The sequence below is a fragment of the Apis cerana genome, linkage group LG8 (genome assembly GCF_029169275.1).
Source record: "Apis cerana isolate GH-2021 linkage group LG8, AcerK_1.0, whole genome shotgun sequence".
In the NCBI taxonomy this organism is placed as follows: Eukaryota; Metazoa; Arthropoda; class Insecta; order Hymenoptera; family Apidae; genus Apis; species Apis cerana.
The window spans coordinates 7,266,184-7,279,945 of record NC_083859.1 but is presented as its reverse complement, the minus strand read 5'-3'; the positions used below and the strand labels follow the sequence as shown (position 1 = coordinate 7,279,945).

The window sequence follows — 13,762 nt, the reverse complement described above, 5'->3', positions numbered from 1 at the left end:
AATAACAATCTGCAAAAAAAGACATTTTATATTTTATTCACAATACAAAAACATACAGATTTTTAATAAATAAATATTAGAATACTTATTACAATGTACAAGGCACAAATTTGTATTCTTATAATAACAATGTATATATAAGAACAATATTTCTTTATCCATTATCTATTATCAGTAACTTTGGTAAAACACAATATATAAACGCTAATATAACATAATTTTGTTCAATTTGTTAAAAATATTAATAGTATTGAAATTATAGCACACAATATATCATTATCTAATAATGTAGATTAACGCGTGTTCGACAAATGATAATTTCTATACTACAGTTCTATATACATTTTGTAGAAAAAATACAGTTAAACTTTCAACAACATGTTTTCCAATAAAAATGCCCAGTTTTGAACGTTTTTGGTTGATAATACAACCGAAAACAGCAATCCCATGCGGTTTATACAATAATAACCGCATTCACAAAACAATGATGTGATATTTAAATCACAGTCTATAATAATTAGAAAAATTAGATACAAAACATAATACTATTCTGGAATAATTTGAAGATTTCCAGTTTCTGCCATGGCTAAACCCAATTTCTGTTGAATATTTTTCAAACGTTGATAATACTGTTCAAGTGTAAACCCATCGAAACCACCATCCCCGCTGAAAATTAATAAATAATTACAATTTAAAATAATTAAAATTAAATTCGAAATAATTCATTAATTTACCTACTTTGAAGTGTTTTTATCTCGAACAGGAGGCGAATGATTCATAGCGGTTTTCTGAATTGGTAAAAAAGATTGATCTATGTTCCATAATAATGTTTTTACACCTATTCGTTTGCCAGTATTCCATCTCACAATTAACCATTTCATTCTACAAATACTAATCACAACAAGTATTGCACTCCTAAAACGTACTTTTGGCGATTTCTTATTGCGGCCTATTACTGCATAGGATCGTTGCACTTTAGTCAATTGAGCAAGTACAGATAAAGTATTTTCTTCAGACAATTGATAGCCACCAACAATAGATAACAAATAGCGTTTCTGATAAGCTAGAGCCTTTCGTCTGCTATCTGCTCGCAAAAATTTTCCATAAAAATGTTGCAACTGTAAAAAAAAATATCATTAAATGTGTGTATATATATATATATATATATATATATATGAAAAGTAGAAATTACTTTTTCTGTATGTTCTCGAGTGTTCAAATCTTGAGGTACTTTACTTCGTTTCACTTGACCTTCAAGTAATTTAATTCGTTGATTCAATTGCTCTTTTTCTTCCCTTGCTTTCATTAATTTCTCCTGAAGAATACTTTTCTCTGTCAAATATTTTTCGTTGATATTCGTAAGATCCTATAAATGTAATATTATAGTTATAGAATGTAATGATTCATAAAATGATTAAGAATTTATTATTAAACTCATTACTTCAATCTTCTGTAAGAATTTAGCAGGAACATTTTCGTTTGAGAACCTATTTTTCAATTCTTTCGTTATTTCTAATTCTCTTATCGTGTATGTTTTTATATCTTGCTGTAACTCAGTGATCATATCTTTAAAATTTTTTTCCTCATCTTTGGCAGTAGTTAGTTTTTTAATTAGATCACTTTCTCTTTCTTTAAGAGTTTCCACAGTTTCAGTTAATTTTACTTCACGTTCAAGGGATTCTGTCAATTCTCTTTTTAATTGCTTCATATCGGCTTCTAGATCCATCTAGAAAGACAATTAATTATTTATTAAAAATGATAGAAATCAATCGTTATAAAAATATATCTTTTAATTTATAAAAAAATTATAAAAAAAATCTTTATACTAACTATTACTTCTCTAGCATTATTAATTTCTCTTCTCGAAGCTTTAAGATCATTATGTTCAGAAGTACTTCTTTCCTGTCTTCTAGTTTCTGCATCAGACATGGTCTTGATTCTTTTCTGTAACCATTCACATTCTTCTTCTTTCGCTTTTAGTTCTTCTTTGGTACGCCTGAGATCAGTTTGCAAATGATCTTTGGTTCCCTCTATTAAAATCAAATTACTTATTAAATTCTCTCTTTTTTCTTCCTCTACTTCAAGTTGTTTCTCAATGCGATTCTTCTCCATCTGTAATTTTTTCAAAATATCTTTGAGCTCTACATTATTTTTTTCTTCTTTTTCAAAATTTTCCATTAGTAATAAATATTTCTTTCTTTCATTTTCCAAAAGATCTGTTAATTTCGGTAAATCATCGGCTTTTTGGGATTGTACATGTTCTTTCATCAAACTCAATTGCATCTCTAAATTTTTGTATTCCTGTTGTAGCAAGTTCAATTCATTTTTAAGCTTTGCCTCATTATCTAAAGAATTTTTTTGTTTATTTTGAAGGAAATCTATTAATTCTGAATTCCGGATATGTTCAATTTGCATTGTTCTATGTTCTTTTTCAATTTCAATCTTTAACATTCTCATCAATTTTTTCTCAGAAGATAATTCATCATCTAATTTCACAACTTTCTTTGATTCTTCTGTCAAATCTGATTTAAGCTGGAAGATACGATTTTCATATTCTGCTATCTGACATTTAAGCATTTCTCTTTCAATTTCCAAATCGTCTTTTAATTTTTTCAATTCTTCATTGATTTTGTTAGCTTGAATTAGTTTTAATTTTAATTCCATATCCTGATAAGGAGCAGAATTATGTTGTTTTTCACATTCAGTTTTATGTGTCTTTGTATCACTTTCTATGGCATTCATGATCTGCTTGTCTAAATGAACTGATAAATTTAATTCTCTTTGTACCATGTCTTCAATATCAGTATCATCCTGTGATCGTTCTGCAAGTACATGATTATTAAAATAAATAATATTTTATTTTATATATCTTATATAAAAAAAATACTTACGCGCAATTAATTTTAAATCAGACAACTCTTTGCTCATTTTGTCCATCATATCTCTTAACTCAGCAGTTAACTTCTTTTCATCCTTCAACTTTTTTCTCAATTCTACTACATTTCCAGATTCTTTCATTTTATTTTGTATAATTTCTAAAGCTTTGTGTAAATTCTTTCCATCATCATTCATTTGTCTTATCATTTTATCTTTTTCTTTTAAATATTCCTGCAAATGATGAATTTCTTGATCCTTTTCATTAGAAGGTGATGATGTTTCCGACACGTTAGTGCGTCTAGCCATTTCTTCTAATCTTCTAATGATCTGATCTCTATTGTTTAGACCTTCAGTCAATCTCTGAATTTCGTTTTGACATTCTAATAATTCTTGTTTAATCGATTGATATTTGGTTTTAAATTCGTATAATTGTTTGTTTTCATTTTCGATCTCAATATTGCGAGTTTGAATTGTTTCAATGGTAATATCTTTATCGAGAATCATATCTCTAAAATTTTGCATTTCTTTTATCTTCTCATGAAGCAAAGTAGTATATTTCCGTGCTTGTTCTAACTCTTGTTCCTTCTCTTCTATATTTTTCTTCAATTTAATATTTTCTGAATTCAGCTCCATTATAATTCTTTCATTCATTTGCATTTTATTCTTATGATCTTGTATTTCTTCATCTTTTAATTTCAAAACATTTTCTATTTCTTGAAGATCTTTCTTTATTTTATTCTCTGATACTCGTGATAATTCATATTGATTTTGATAGAAATATTTGTCTCTAGAAAGTGTTTCTATTACATCTTTGAATTCTGTTTGTAATTCATCATAATGTTTCTGTAAAGTAATTAAATCATTTTCTTTTTTATTTAAAATTGCTGATTTTGTATTTAATTCCTCTTTCATTATCTGCAATTGATTTTCTAACTTCTCCATTTCATTTAAAGTTTCATTAATGGATGTTTGAGTATATTTTATTGATGTTTGAACACAAGATTTATTACTATTACTATCATTTTTCTCATCGATATGTTTTTCTGGAGATTTCTGCACTTGAATGTATTGTTGTCTTGACTGGATAACATAATCAGTTTTGTCATTGGAAAGATTATTTTCTGATGAGGAAGTCTTTAATTCTAAGCCACTGTGTAACAAATCTAACATTCCAGATTGTTGACTAGAAGTTGCAGATAAGCTCTGAGAACCAAGATCCAAAGGAGGAACTTGAGGATGAACCATTTTAGCATTGTCCATCAAAGGCACAATTGAATCATCTATATTTTTGAGAGTAAATGGAACTTTAAAAGTAGATACATTAGGTAAGTTTTGAGTTGTATTAATTCCTCTAATAGCTTCTGTAGTCTCTTCACATTCCGAGTGAATTGATAATATATCACTTAATGTACGTGCACTGTTCTTTGCCTCTGTTTGACGTGCTAATTCTCTTAATTGCGTTTCATCTAGATTTAGCGAAGAATACATTTCAAGTTGCTTTTCTTTTTTGGATAATTGTTCTTTCAAATGATCTATTTCCTCGTTTTTATCTGCTAACATACTATCTATTAGTTTTGGTAATTCCAATTGAGCATGTTCTTGAACGCCAACTTTCGCCTAATAATAATTTTATTTAGTTAAATACAATATTTATAGATATTTAATTTAAATTATGTACCTGGAGAATTTTTTTTTCTTCTTCTACTACTTCCAGATGTTCTTTCAACTTTTGAATTGTAACACTTTCTACTTGTACCACATTTGCAATCTCTGCTTGTTTTTCTTGTAATAATTGGTTAACTCTATCTAATTGATTCTTCATATCCTTTAACTAAAAAATAAAAAATATTTTATAGAAAGTGATGATAAAAAGAAATATACTATTTAATATTTACTTCTAAATCTTTATCAGCAATGGTTCGTTCCAAAGATTGAAATTTTGTATTAGCTTCATGAAGTTGTAATTCTAAACGAGATGTTGCTTGTCTTTGAGCAAATGGAGCACTTTGCTTATGCTGTTCCAATCTACCACGCATTGATTGTATTTGGAATAATTGTTCAGAAGCTGTTTGTTGAAGAATTTCTTGTTCTGCTTGTAATTCCTATAAAAAAAAAAAAAGAATTTTTATTAAAATTATAAGAATCAAATTTTTTTTATTTAATTTTTTTTTCTTTACTTCATTTTGATTTCTAAGTGCCGTCACTTGCAATTCTAAGTCTTTGATTCTTTTGAAAGCTACTTCTTCGGCTCTAGCGTGTTTTAACATTTTCTCTTTAAGTTTTAAAAGTTGATCAAGAGGTAACATAGGTGGAGCAGTGGGATCATCTGGTGTGGGACACCGTGTGGCATCTATTTGATCTCTGATAGATACATCTTCACTTGGTTGGCTTAAACTTAAATTAGAACTGCACATGTGCGCAGATTCTAATTCTTTAATTCTTTTATCTAATTGATTTTGCATATCACGAAGTTCCGTTTTCATTTGTTTCAATGCAGCAGAATTTACATTGAATTGTTCAGAACTTAATTTATGTTTTCTTAATTCCTCCTATAAAAATGTATTTTAGAAACAAATATTCTATACAATTTTCGATAATAAATTTAAACTTACCTGTAAGTGAATAATGTGTTCATTCAGTTGTTTGCTTTCACTACCCATTTTAACAGCATCCAATTCTTGAACTAATTCATGCTGATTTTTAGTCTGTGCAGCAATCACAGTCTCTAATTGATTGATTTGTAATTGCAGAGATTCTTCTTTCTCAGTTTTAATTTGTAACTGTTGTTCTAAGTCTGTGATAATCTCTCTAAGTACCCAAATTTTGTCAATAGCTGCTTTGAGTTCACTCTCAGTTTCATTTTTTTTTGCTTCTGTATCAGACATAAGAGAGGACATCTCTCTCATTTGAGATTCCAGAACTTCTACCTAGATTACATTTAATCTTTTAACAAATTCTTCTTTTTTTAAATTTAATTAATTACCATAACCATAATTAGCTGCTAGAAAGCACCAGCAATATATAAAGCACACAAAGATATATAACATTTGTTCAAAGTGAAATAAAAATTACATGCATAATACATTTGTTAAAATTAAATATATATTATTTTAATTTATTTTTTATTCAATATAGTATAAATTTGAAATATTATTAAATATTCTTATAATTCTTATAATATTACTTATAATTCTTATAAGTAAGTAACCACTCACAGTTGCATCGATGTCAGATGCTTGAAGCGTAGGGATGTCTGATGTTGCTTCAGGTGATAATGTGGACTGCTTTGTGCGACAAACAGAAAACCAAAACCAAAGTGCAGAAAAACTCGTGTTAAGAGATTAGTAAAAATGCGTGTTAATAATAAGCTGCTTAATTATTGCAATATAGCTAATGACAATTATAAAAAATTGATTTAAATTATATATGATATCTTAAAATTTTTCTATTAGTTTCATCAATTTATAAGAGATCAGTAAAAATTGTGAAAATATCCCAATCCAAAACAAATAAAATTAATTATTTCTATATCTGAAAAAGTTTCTATATCTGATTGAATTATTATTCAAATGAATTATTATTATACAAGAAGAGTTTTCAAAAAAGCCAAATGCCTTAAATGCATAAAACAAATATTTCATTTTTCGAATTTGTTGATCATTTTTTTAAACAATATAAGATTTCTTGAAACTCACTTCAGATGTGATACGTTGATCTCTTTCCTTCTCTCGTTCACGCTCTTTAAGTTGTTCCTGTAGAATATGTATTTGTTTTGCAGCTTCATCTCTCTCTGCTTCTCTTTCACTTGCTTGTTCATCCAAAAATTTACGGGTTGCTTTTAATTGTTTATCTGCTGCCTCGATCTACACATATTTTCTTTCAATTAATATAAATAAAGATTCTAAAATGTATTAAAATAGGTTAACAAAAATCTTGAATTAAAAAATCAATAAAATATATTTTTTAATAATTAAAATTAAAAATTTTAATCATATTTATATTAATACACATTCAATAAATTATATTATAGAAAATGAAATTATAAACACATTATATATAAAAAAAAATACCTTTATACAAAACAAACATCAATCTAATAAAATAATATGTGTCTACAATTTGTAAAAAATATTAATTAATTCTTTTCAAACATATTTGATTCTGTTTTCAGATACTTAATAAAACAATCTGAAAGGATAAGGAAAAGTTAATTACATGCATATAAACTAGCATTACAGAGAAATACATTTTTAATATAATATATGTCTTCAATATTCATCAAGATATTATTGTTATTTACATATAGCATGAAATTATTTGTATATGCCACTTATAAACTTTGTTAAAATTGCAAAAAATTTATAAAATTATTATTAATTTATTATAAAATATTGTGCAGTTTTAAAGTTTAGCACTAAAATTAACTTACGGAGCAGATTTTTATAATAGTATTAGTAAATCTATAATTTACCTTTCGGTGGCAAACCCTGTGAATGTATGGGGTAGGAGTAGGTTCTAAAGGCACCTGCTGCAGATAACAGAACGCTAATCAATCGTTTTAAAACTGCATTATAAAGCTATACATTTTTATCTGTCGTTCTGTTTTTTCTATTTTTTTTTTATTTCATATACTTCTTTTTGAAAATTTTTTTCTTTTGATTTCAATCATTTAAATATTAAATAATAGGAAAATTAAAATTAAATCTCAATAAAAATATTGATATATAGAAATAAACACTCTTTATGAATTAAATAAAATTTTGTGGAATATATATAAATAATTAAGCTTAAGTACATAGAAAAATTAAAATAATAAACTACCAAATACTAAACTCTCATTTTCAATATGCAATACACCACAAATATTTCGTATATAGCATACCAACTCTATATAATAAAAATACATGCAATCTGTGCATTCTTTAAAAGAAAAATGTTTAATTTACCTGTTGTTGTAAATCTTCCTTTTCTTTTTTAGCTTCTTCCATCAATTTATCACTCTGTCTAGATAGTTCATCTATCAATTGTAACAATTCTGTACAATCTCCTCCTCCATTTGATAATACATGTCTGACTAAAAAATAAAATATAAATATAAAAATATATACTGAAAAATTATTTTATTTTTCATACCTTTCTCTTGTAATTGTGAAAAGTCTTGTAATGTGGTATCAATACCCACATCATAATTTTCCCCATAACCTTCTGTGATTGTTTCTTTTTTATTCTCTGCATTAACTAGCTTTCTTTGAAGATCGAAAATAGTCATTTTTTGATGATCAATTTCTTCTTGGTAACCCATAATTAAAGTTTCAGCGTGATGAAGCTTCAAATTTAGTTCTTCATTCATTTTATTCAACCAAAAATCTTTCGAAGATAATTTTTCTTCAATCGATGAAGTATTAAGAATTTCAGCACTCTCAGATTTCAAACGAAGTATGCAATTGTTTAATTCTTGTTTTAATTTTTCTGTTATATTATCATCTTCTTCTAGAATAGTTGGTAAAGTTTCAACATTACTGTTTATTATTGAAATTATTTCTGTAGTTTTTGGAGCAAAATGCACCTTTCGAACAATCATCTCAGATAAATTCAATGTGTCCTTTTTTGAACTCATTTTTAATTCTTTACATTTCAATCCCTCAGTTTCATCAGTTGCACCCTCAAGTTGCATGATTTTTTCATTATTAACACTATCAGATAATTGCTTTTTAGTAATTTCAGTAAAAAGAGTGTTATTAATTTCTTCTTCACAAACAATAAAGTATTTTATCAATTCTTCAATTAAAGTTTTAAGAGTGGCGCATGTTTTAGTTAAATTATTTCTATTTAATAAAAATAAAATATATTTTTTTAAAATAAATGTCAATAAAAATAATTTTTAATTTTATCGAAATATAAATACCTTTCTTCAAAAATCTTATTATCTATTAACAAGCTTCTATCACCACAATAATTTTGGAAATATTCTGATTTAATTTTATTAAGTTCTTCTCGATGACAATCAATCATCCTAGTTATAGTTCGAGAATGCTCTTCTTTTAAATGTTGCATTTCTTCAATATGTGTATTTTTGAGCAGTTGCATTTCTTTTTTTACATTACCAGTTAGTTTATCTCGTAATTCTAATAATTCTATTGGCCAATTGTCTTCTACATCCGACTCGATCGTTAAAAGTACCTATTCGTTAAATTACAATAATATGAAAATAATAAATTGAAAATGATATTTCAATACAAAATTAAATTAAATAAATATTCTAATAAATTTTTGCAAGTTCTATAATACATTGTAAATTGTAGCTAAATCTACAGCTACCTGAATTTGTTCTTGAAGTGCATTAATAATATCCAATTTAGCTAGCGCAACTTGTTCTTCCAATTGATGGTTGTAGGCTGCTCGCAGTTGCGTTAATTCACCGTTTTCCAATGCACCCGCATCCCATTCTGTTTGACAATGCTGCATGCACACGATCACACAATAGCTGTTAGTTACAAGAGAAACTGTACATTGTGAATCTATTTAGTTTGGACTAATACTTCTATTTTCCAATTGATTCATATCCAAATTAATTCATAATCCAAAACTCCTATTATAATTTTTATTAATTGGTAAAATTTATTAAAAAATGTTTTAAGAATTAAAAAAAAAAAAATCAAAAAGAAAAACATAAAATACATTCAAATTAAAAAATCATGCATTTTTTAAAAATATATAAATATATAAATGCTGCTATACAAAAAAACATATCATTTAAATTAAAATAAAACATTTAAAGTGCAATTTAATATACATAAAGAAATAAAATTCGATTTTCATTAGCATATTTCTAAAAAAAAAAAAGCAGTTGTATTACACAAAAATGATATCCAACATTTAATATAACAAATAACAAATAAAGTGCATTAAATATACAAATAAGAAGTGCATAAAATGTGATAATTTTAAGAATTTTACTTGCCTGATTCACCATATTTTTTAAAAATCTATGTTTCCTTTCTTTATTATTGTACAGTTCTTTTTCATATATATTTTTCTGATCTTCCAAAGCTTTTTCATAATTTAATTTCATTTCTTGTCCCTCTATTATTTTGTTTTGCAATTCTTGTTGTAAAGTTTTTATTTCATATTCTAGTTCAGATTTATTGTAAGTATTAAAATTTCTATTAGAATATTTAGATTGTTCATCTCCAATTGGAGAACCAAGTCTTGAATTATGTTCAGATATATTAGAAACATTCAAACAATCGCCTGCACCTCCGAAATATAAATCTTCAGTTATATCAGCAATTTCACTATCATTATCTGACATTTTTTTGGATTGCTGACTAAATATTTCTTCAGAATATTGTTTTTCCATTAATAAACATTTTTGTTCGAAATACATGCGCAATTCTTCCATCTCTTTTGCGTGTCGCCTTTCCAATTCGATTTTAAGATCATTTAATTCTGTTGTGCCTTCTTTTAAGCCTAACATCAATGATTGTACTTTTCTAATTTCAGATGTAGTTTCAGTTTTTATAGCATTTATTTGTTCATCATGAACGTGAATCAATGTTTCAATTTCTTTGCGTAAAATTTCCTTTTCTGATCTTAATTGATTTATAGATTCTTTTAATAAATATATATTGTCTAATTTCTTTTTCAAAACTTTATTTTCTTCCATTTTTTGTTCCTTTTCTGTGGTAAGATTTTCTGAAAGACTAATATAATATTTCAATTTGCTTTTAATTTCTTCATAATCTGTTTGTTGGCTTAAATGTTCTAATTCTTTTCGTAATCGTTCATTTTCTTCTAGTACAAATGTTAATTTTCCTTGCAATGATATTCTTTTATTACTATTATCAAGATTTTCATTTTTCTCGGATAAAGTTTTATTTTTATCTAAACTTTGATCATGCATCATACTAACAGAATCATCAACAATTCTATCTAATTTATATTGCTTCATCAAGGCACTATTATAACTGGATGATGGCACAGAGATATCTAATTTACTGTCATTTAAAGCTAAGGTTTGATTCAATTTCTCCTCTACCTCTGCACATTGAGCCCATGCTGTGGCCAATCCATTTTTCAATTGTTCACGTTCTTGTTCAGATTTTTTCAATTTATCTGTTAAATCATACATTTTCTTTATACACTCTGCAAACTCTGTTTCTTTTTGTTCAAGAATTATTTTAAATTTCTTAATCTCTTGTTGATCCTCTTCAATTTTAAGTAACAAATCATTAACAGTATCTTTCATATTCTGATTAGATAACTTCAATTCCTCTTCTAATAGTAAGGAACTCTGATCATCTAGCTCATTTTTTTTCAAGGAAATCAATTCAGATTTATATTTATCACACACATTTTTCATATCTTTAAGTTGTTTCTCATATGATTTCTTAATTAAATCTGTTTGCTCCAATTCCTCTTTTGACTTGCGAATATCCTCTTCAAGACCTTCAATTCTCTGAATTAGAAGTTTTTCTAATTCTGCTTTCTCCTCGAGTTTTTGTTTTGTTAATTGATATTGAACTGCCACTTCATCGAAAGTCTGATATGTGGTTTCATTTAATTCACTCAAAGTACTCATATTTATACCACTAAGTCTAGATAATGATTTTTCTAAATCATGTATCCTATTACTCAAAGTTTTTTCATGAGTTTGGCTGTTTTCTATTAATGATTGTGCTGCTGAGTATCTTGATGAGAGATCATCAAGCTTAAATTTTAAACTTTCATTTTCTTCTTTTAATATAGCAGCATTTGATAAAGCCTGTTCTAAAGAACGTTCAATACTTTCTTTTGATTCAAGAATTGCAGTCACTGCAATATATTTTGAAGTAATCTCTTCTAATTGAAGTTTATGTAACTTAATCTGTTCGCTTAGCATCTCTTTTTCTTTTTGATTTTCTAGATTTAAAATATGTCGAGCTCTTTCTGATTGTACTTTAAACTCATTAAACTTCGACTTATATTCATTTAATTCAGTTTGGGCAATTTGTTGAGATTCTGAACGATTCATTAATTCAAGTTTCAAAGCTTCTACAGTTTTTTTATAATGAGTCAACTGTGTTTGAAAAATGGAAAGTTCTTTGGCATGTCTAGTATCCAAATCTGGCAGCTCCTTGTTTAAACGATCAGCTAGAATTTTATTCTCTTCCTTCATCTGTTTTATTTCTTCTTCATACTTATCTTGAATATTTATTATTTCCTTTTCATGTTTAGCAGCTAGATCTTTCAATTCCTGCTGATGACGTGTAGTATTTATATTTGTTTCAGTTGTGAATTTCTTTAATATGTGTTGCATATCTTGCTTTATTTTATCTACACGTGCTTCATATTGTTTCTGTTGCTCTAAAGTCTCAGTAATATTTAAATTTTTATCAGCAGCACTTACACGAATTTGTTCATTTAAATTATTAATTTGTAACTTATAATCATTGATTTCTGCAACTCTAGTTTCTTTCTCCATTTCAAGTGTTTGTACATGCTCTAAGTTTTGAGCCAACTGACTATTTAATTTCTGTATCATTGATCTTTGATCATTTAGAGTTTTTTCTAAAGTATCAATCTAAAAAAAAATTCAAAAAATAAAAATTTTTCCAATCATTTTTTTGATCTGAAAAATAATCTTACCTTTTCTTGTAAGCTTTTATTATTCATAGAATTAGTATTATCTTTACAAGGTATCTCCATTGCATTCAAAGCATTCAATTGACTAGCAAAATTATCTCTTGCAGATATTGCTTGTTGTAAAGACCACATTAATTCTTCTATTAGGTTATCTCTTTGATTCACTGCTTTTTCAAATTCTTGTAACTGTTTTATAAAACAAAAGACATAACTATCTACATATACTATGTCAAAAAAAGAAAAAAAATATTTCATTTACTTTTGTATGATACAAAGGTATAACATCTCTGCTAGGTATACTACTATTCTGGCTTTGAGAAGAATTTGGAGATGATGCTTCTGCTCTCAAATGATCTATTTCTGCATTTAAAGCTTCTACTATGGCTTCTTTTCCTTGTAATAATTCTTCTAATTGAGCCACTCTTCCTGCAAGACCTTCTAAATCTCCATCCGCTTCTCCTTCACTCATACTGACACTACTTTGTGTCACATCTCTTGAAGAAACTCCTTCATGTACCTATAATTAACAAAACTAGAATTTCAAACAAATTAATAAATTTTTATTCTTACGTAAGATTCCCTATGTCCAATAGATTTGTCATTTTGGAAAGATTCTTCGTCAGATATTTCATCCCTCTGATTATAATTTGTACCTTGAACTTTGTTAGCCTTTTCTGCCTTATATTTTTCCAACTAAATCAAAATCAAATAAAATGTTTTATATACAAAATAAATTTTCATATAATTTTTTATTGAAGGAATTAAAATTTTTTTAAGTATTTTATTCATTTTTCAAATTCATTATATTAAATAAATTTTCCGTTGTATATAATATAGAAATAACTTAAAAATAATTAAAAATACTTGAGACTTGATGTCATAAGAGAAATAATTAATCTTAAGAAAAAAGACCTACCATTTCTCTACCCGCCTCCAAAGAGCGTCTTCTACGCTCATCATCTTCTATTGCTTTACTCATTTCATTAAAAATCTGACCAACAATTAGTTGTTTAGTAATTGACGATAAAAAGCAAATCGATTATTAATTGTTGGACAATCTACAAGTTTATTCGATATACACTACATTTCAAACCCATGTGCTCAAATCGTTCACTACAAAACGTTTGACCGTTGTCGACTTATAAAAATACGAATTACTATAGCGTCTGACATTATACCATAAATTTTTCATGAAATAGATCGTGATCTAACATTGATCAGAAACACTTCACGAACTTTATATTCAATTTTCAATCATTCA

The 13,762-nt window shown here is 26.7% G+C and overlaps 1 protein-coding gene across 10 annotated transcripts; it reads right to left on the bottom strand.

Annotated features, from left to right (window-relative positions):
* Nucleotides 1-20: 20 nt before the first annotated feature.
* LOC108001695 (A-kinase anchor protein 9) lies at nucleotides 21-13,651 on the bottom strand. Of its 10 annotated transcripts, none has more exons than XM_017062846.3 (22): nucleotides 13,418-13,651; nucleotides 13,072-13,194; nucleotides 12,761-13,018; nucleotides 12,505-12,687; nucleotides 9,839-12,439; nucleotides 9,196-9,336; nucleotides 8,783-9,057; nucleotides 8,011-8,702; nucleotides 7,824-7,951; nucleotides 7,349-7,405; nucleotides 6,573-6,740; nucleotides 6,093-6,161; nucleotides 5,490-5,804; nucleotides 5,055-5,426; nucleotides 4,773-4,979; nucleotides 4,556-4,708; nucleotides 2,892-4,494; nucleotides 1,831-2,822; nucleotides 1,442-1,726; nucleotides 1,193-1,366; nucleotides 739-1,118; nucleotides 21-666 (listed from the first exon to the last, which is right to left on the bottom strand). In XM_017062846.3, exons 1-22 carry the CDS (start codon nucleotides 13,478-13,480, stop codon nucleotides 546-548), a joined length of 9,360 nt encoding a protein of 3,119 aa, XP_016918335.2. In that variant the 5' UTR covers nucleotides 13,481-13,651; the 3' UTR covers nucleotides 21-545. The 10 variants fall into 10 exon arrangements, with proteins under 10 accessions (XP_016918335.2, XP_016918336.2, XP_061934497.1 ...); XM_017062847.3 differs by having other exon boundaries at nucleotides 6,093-6,158; XM_062078513.1 differs by having other exon boundaries at nucleotides 7,349-7,402.
* Between the last annotated feature and the right edge of the window lie 111 nt (nucleotides 13,652-13,762).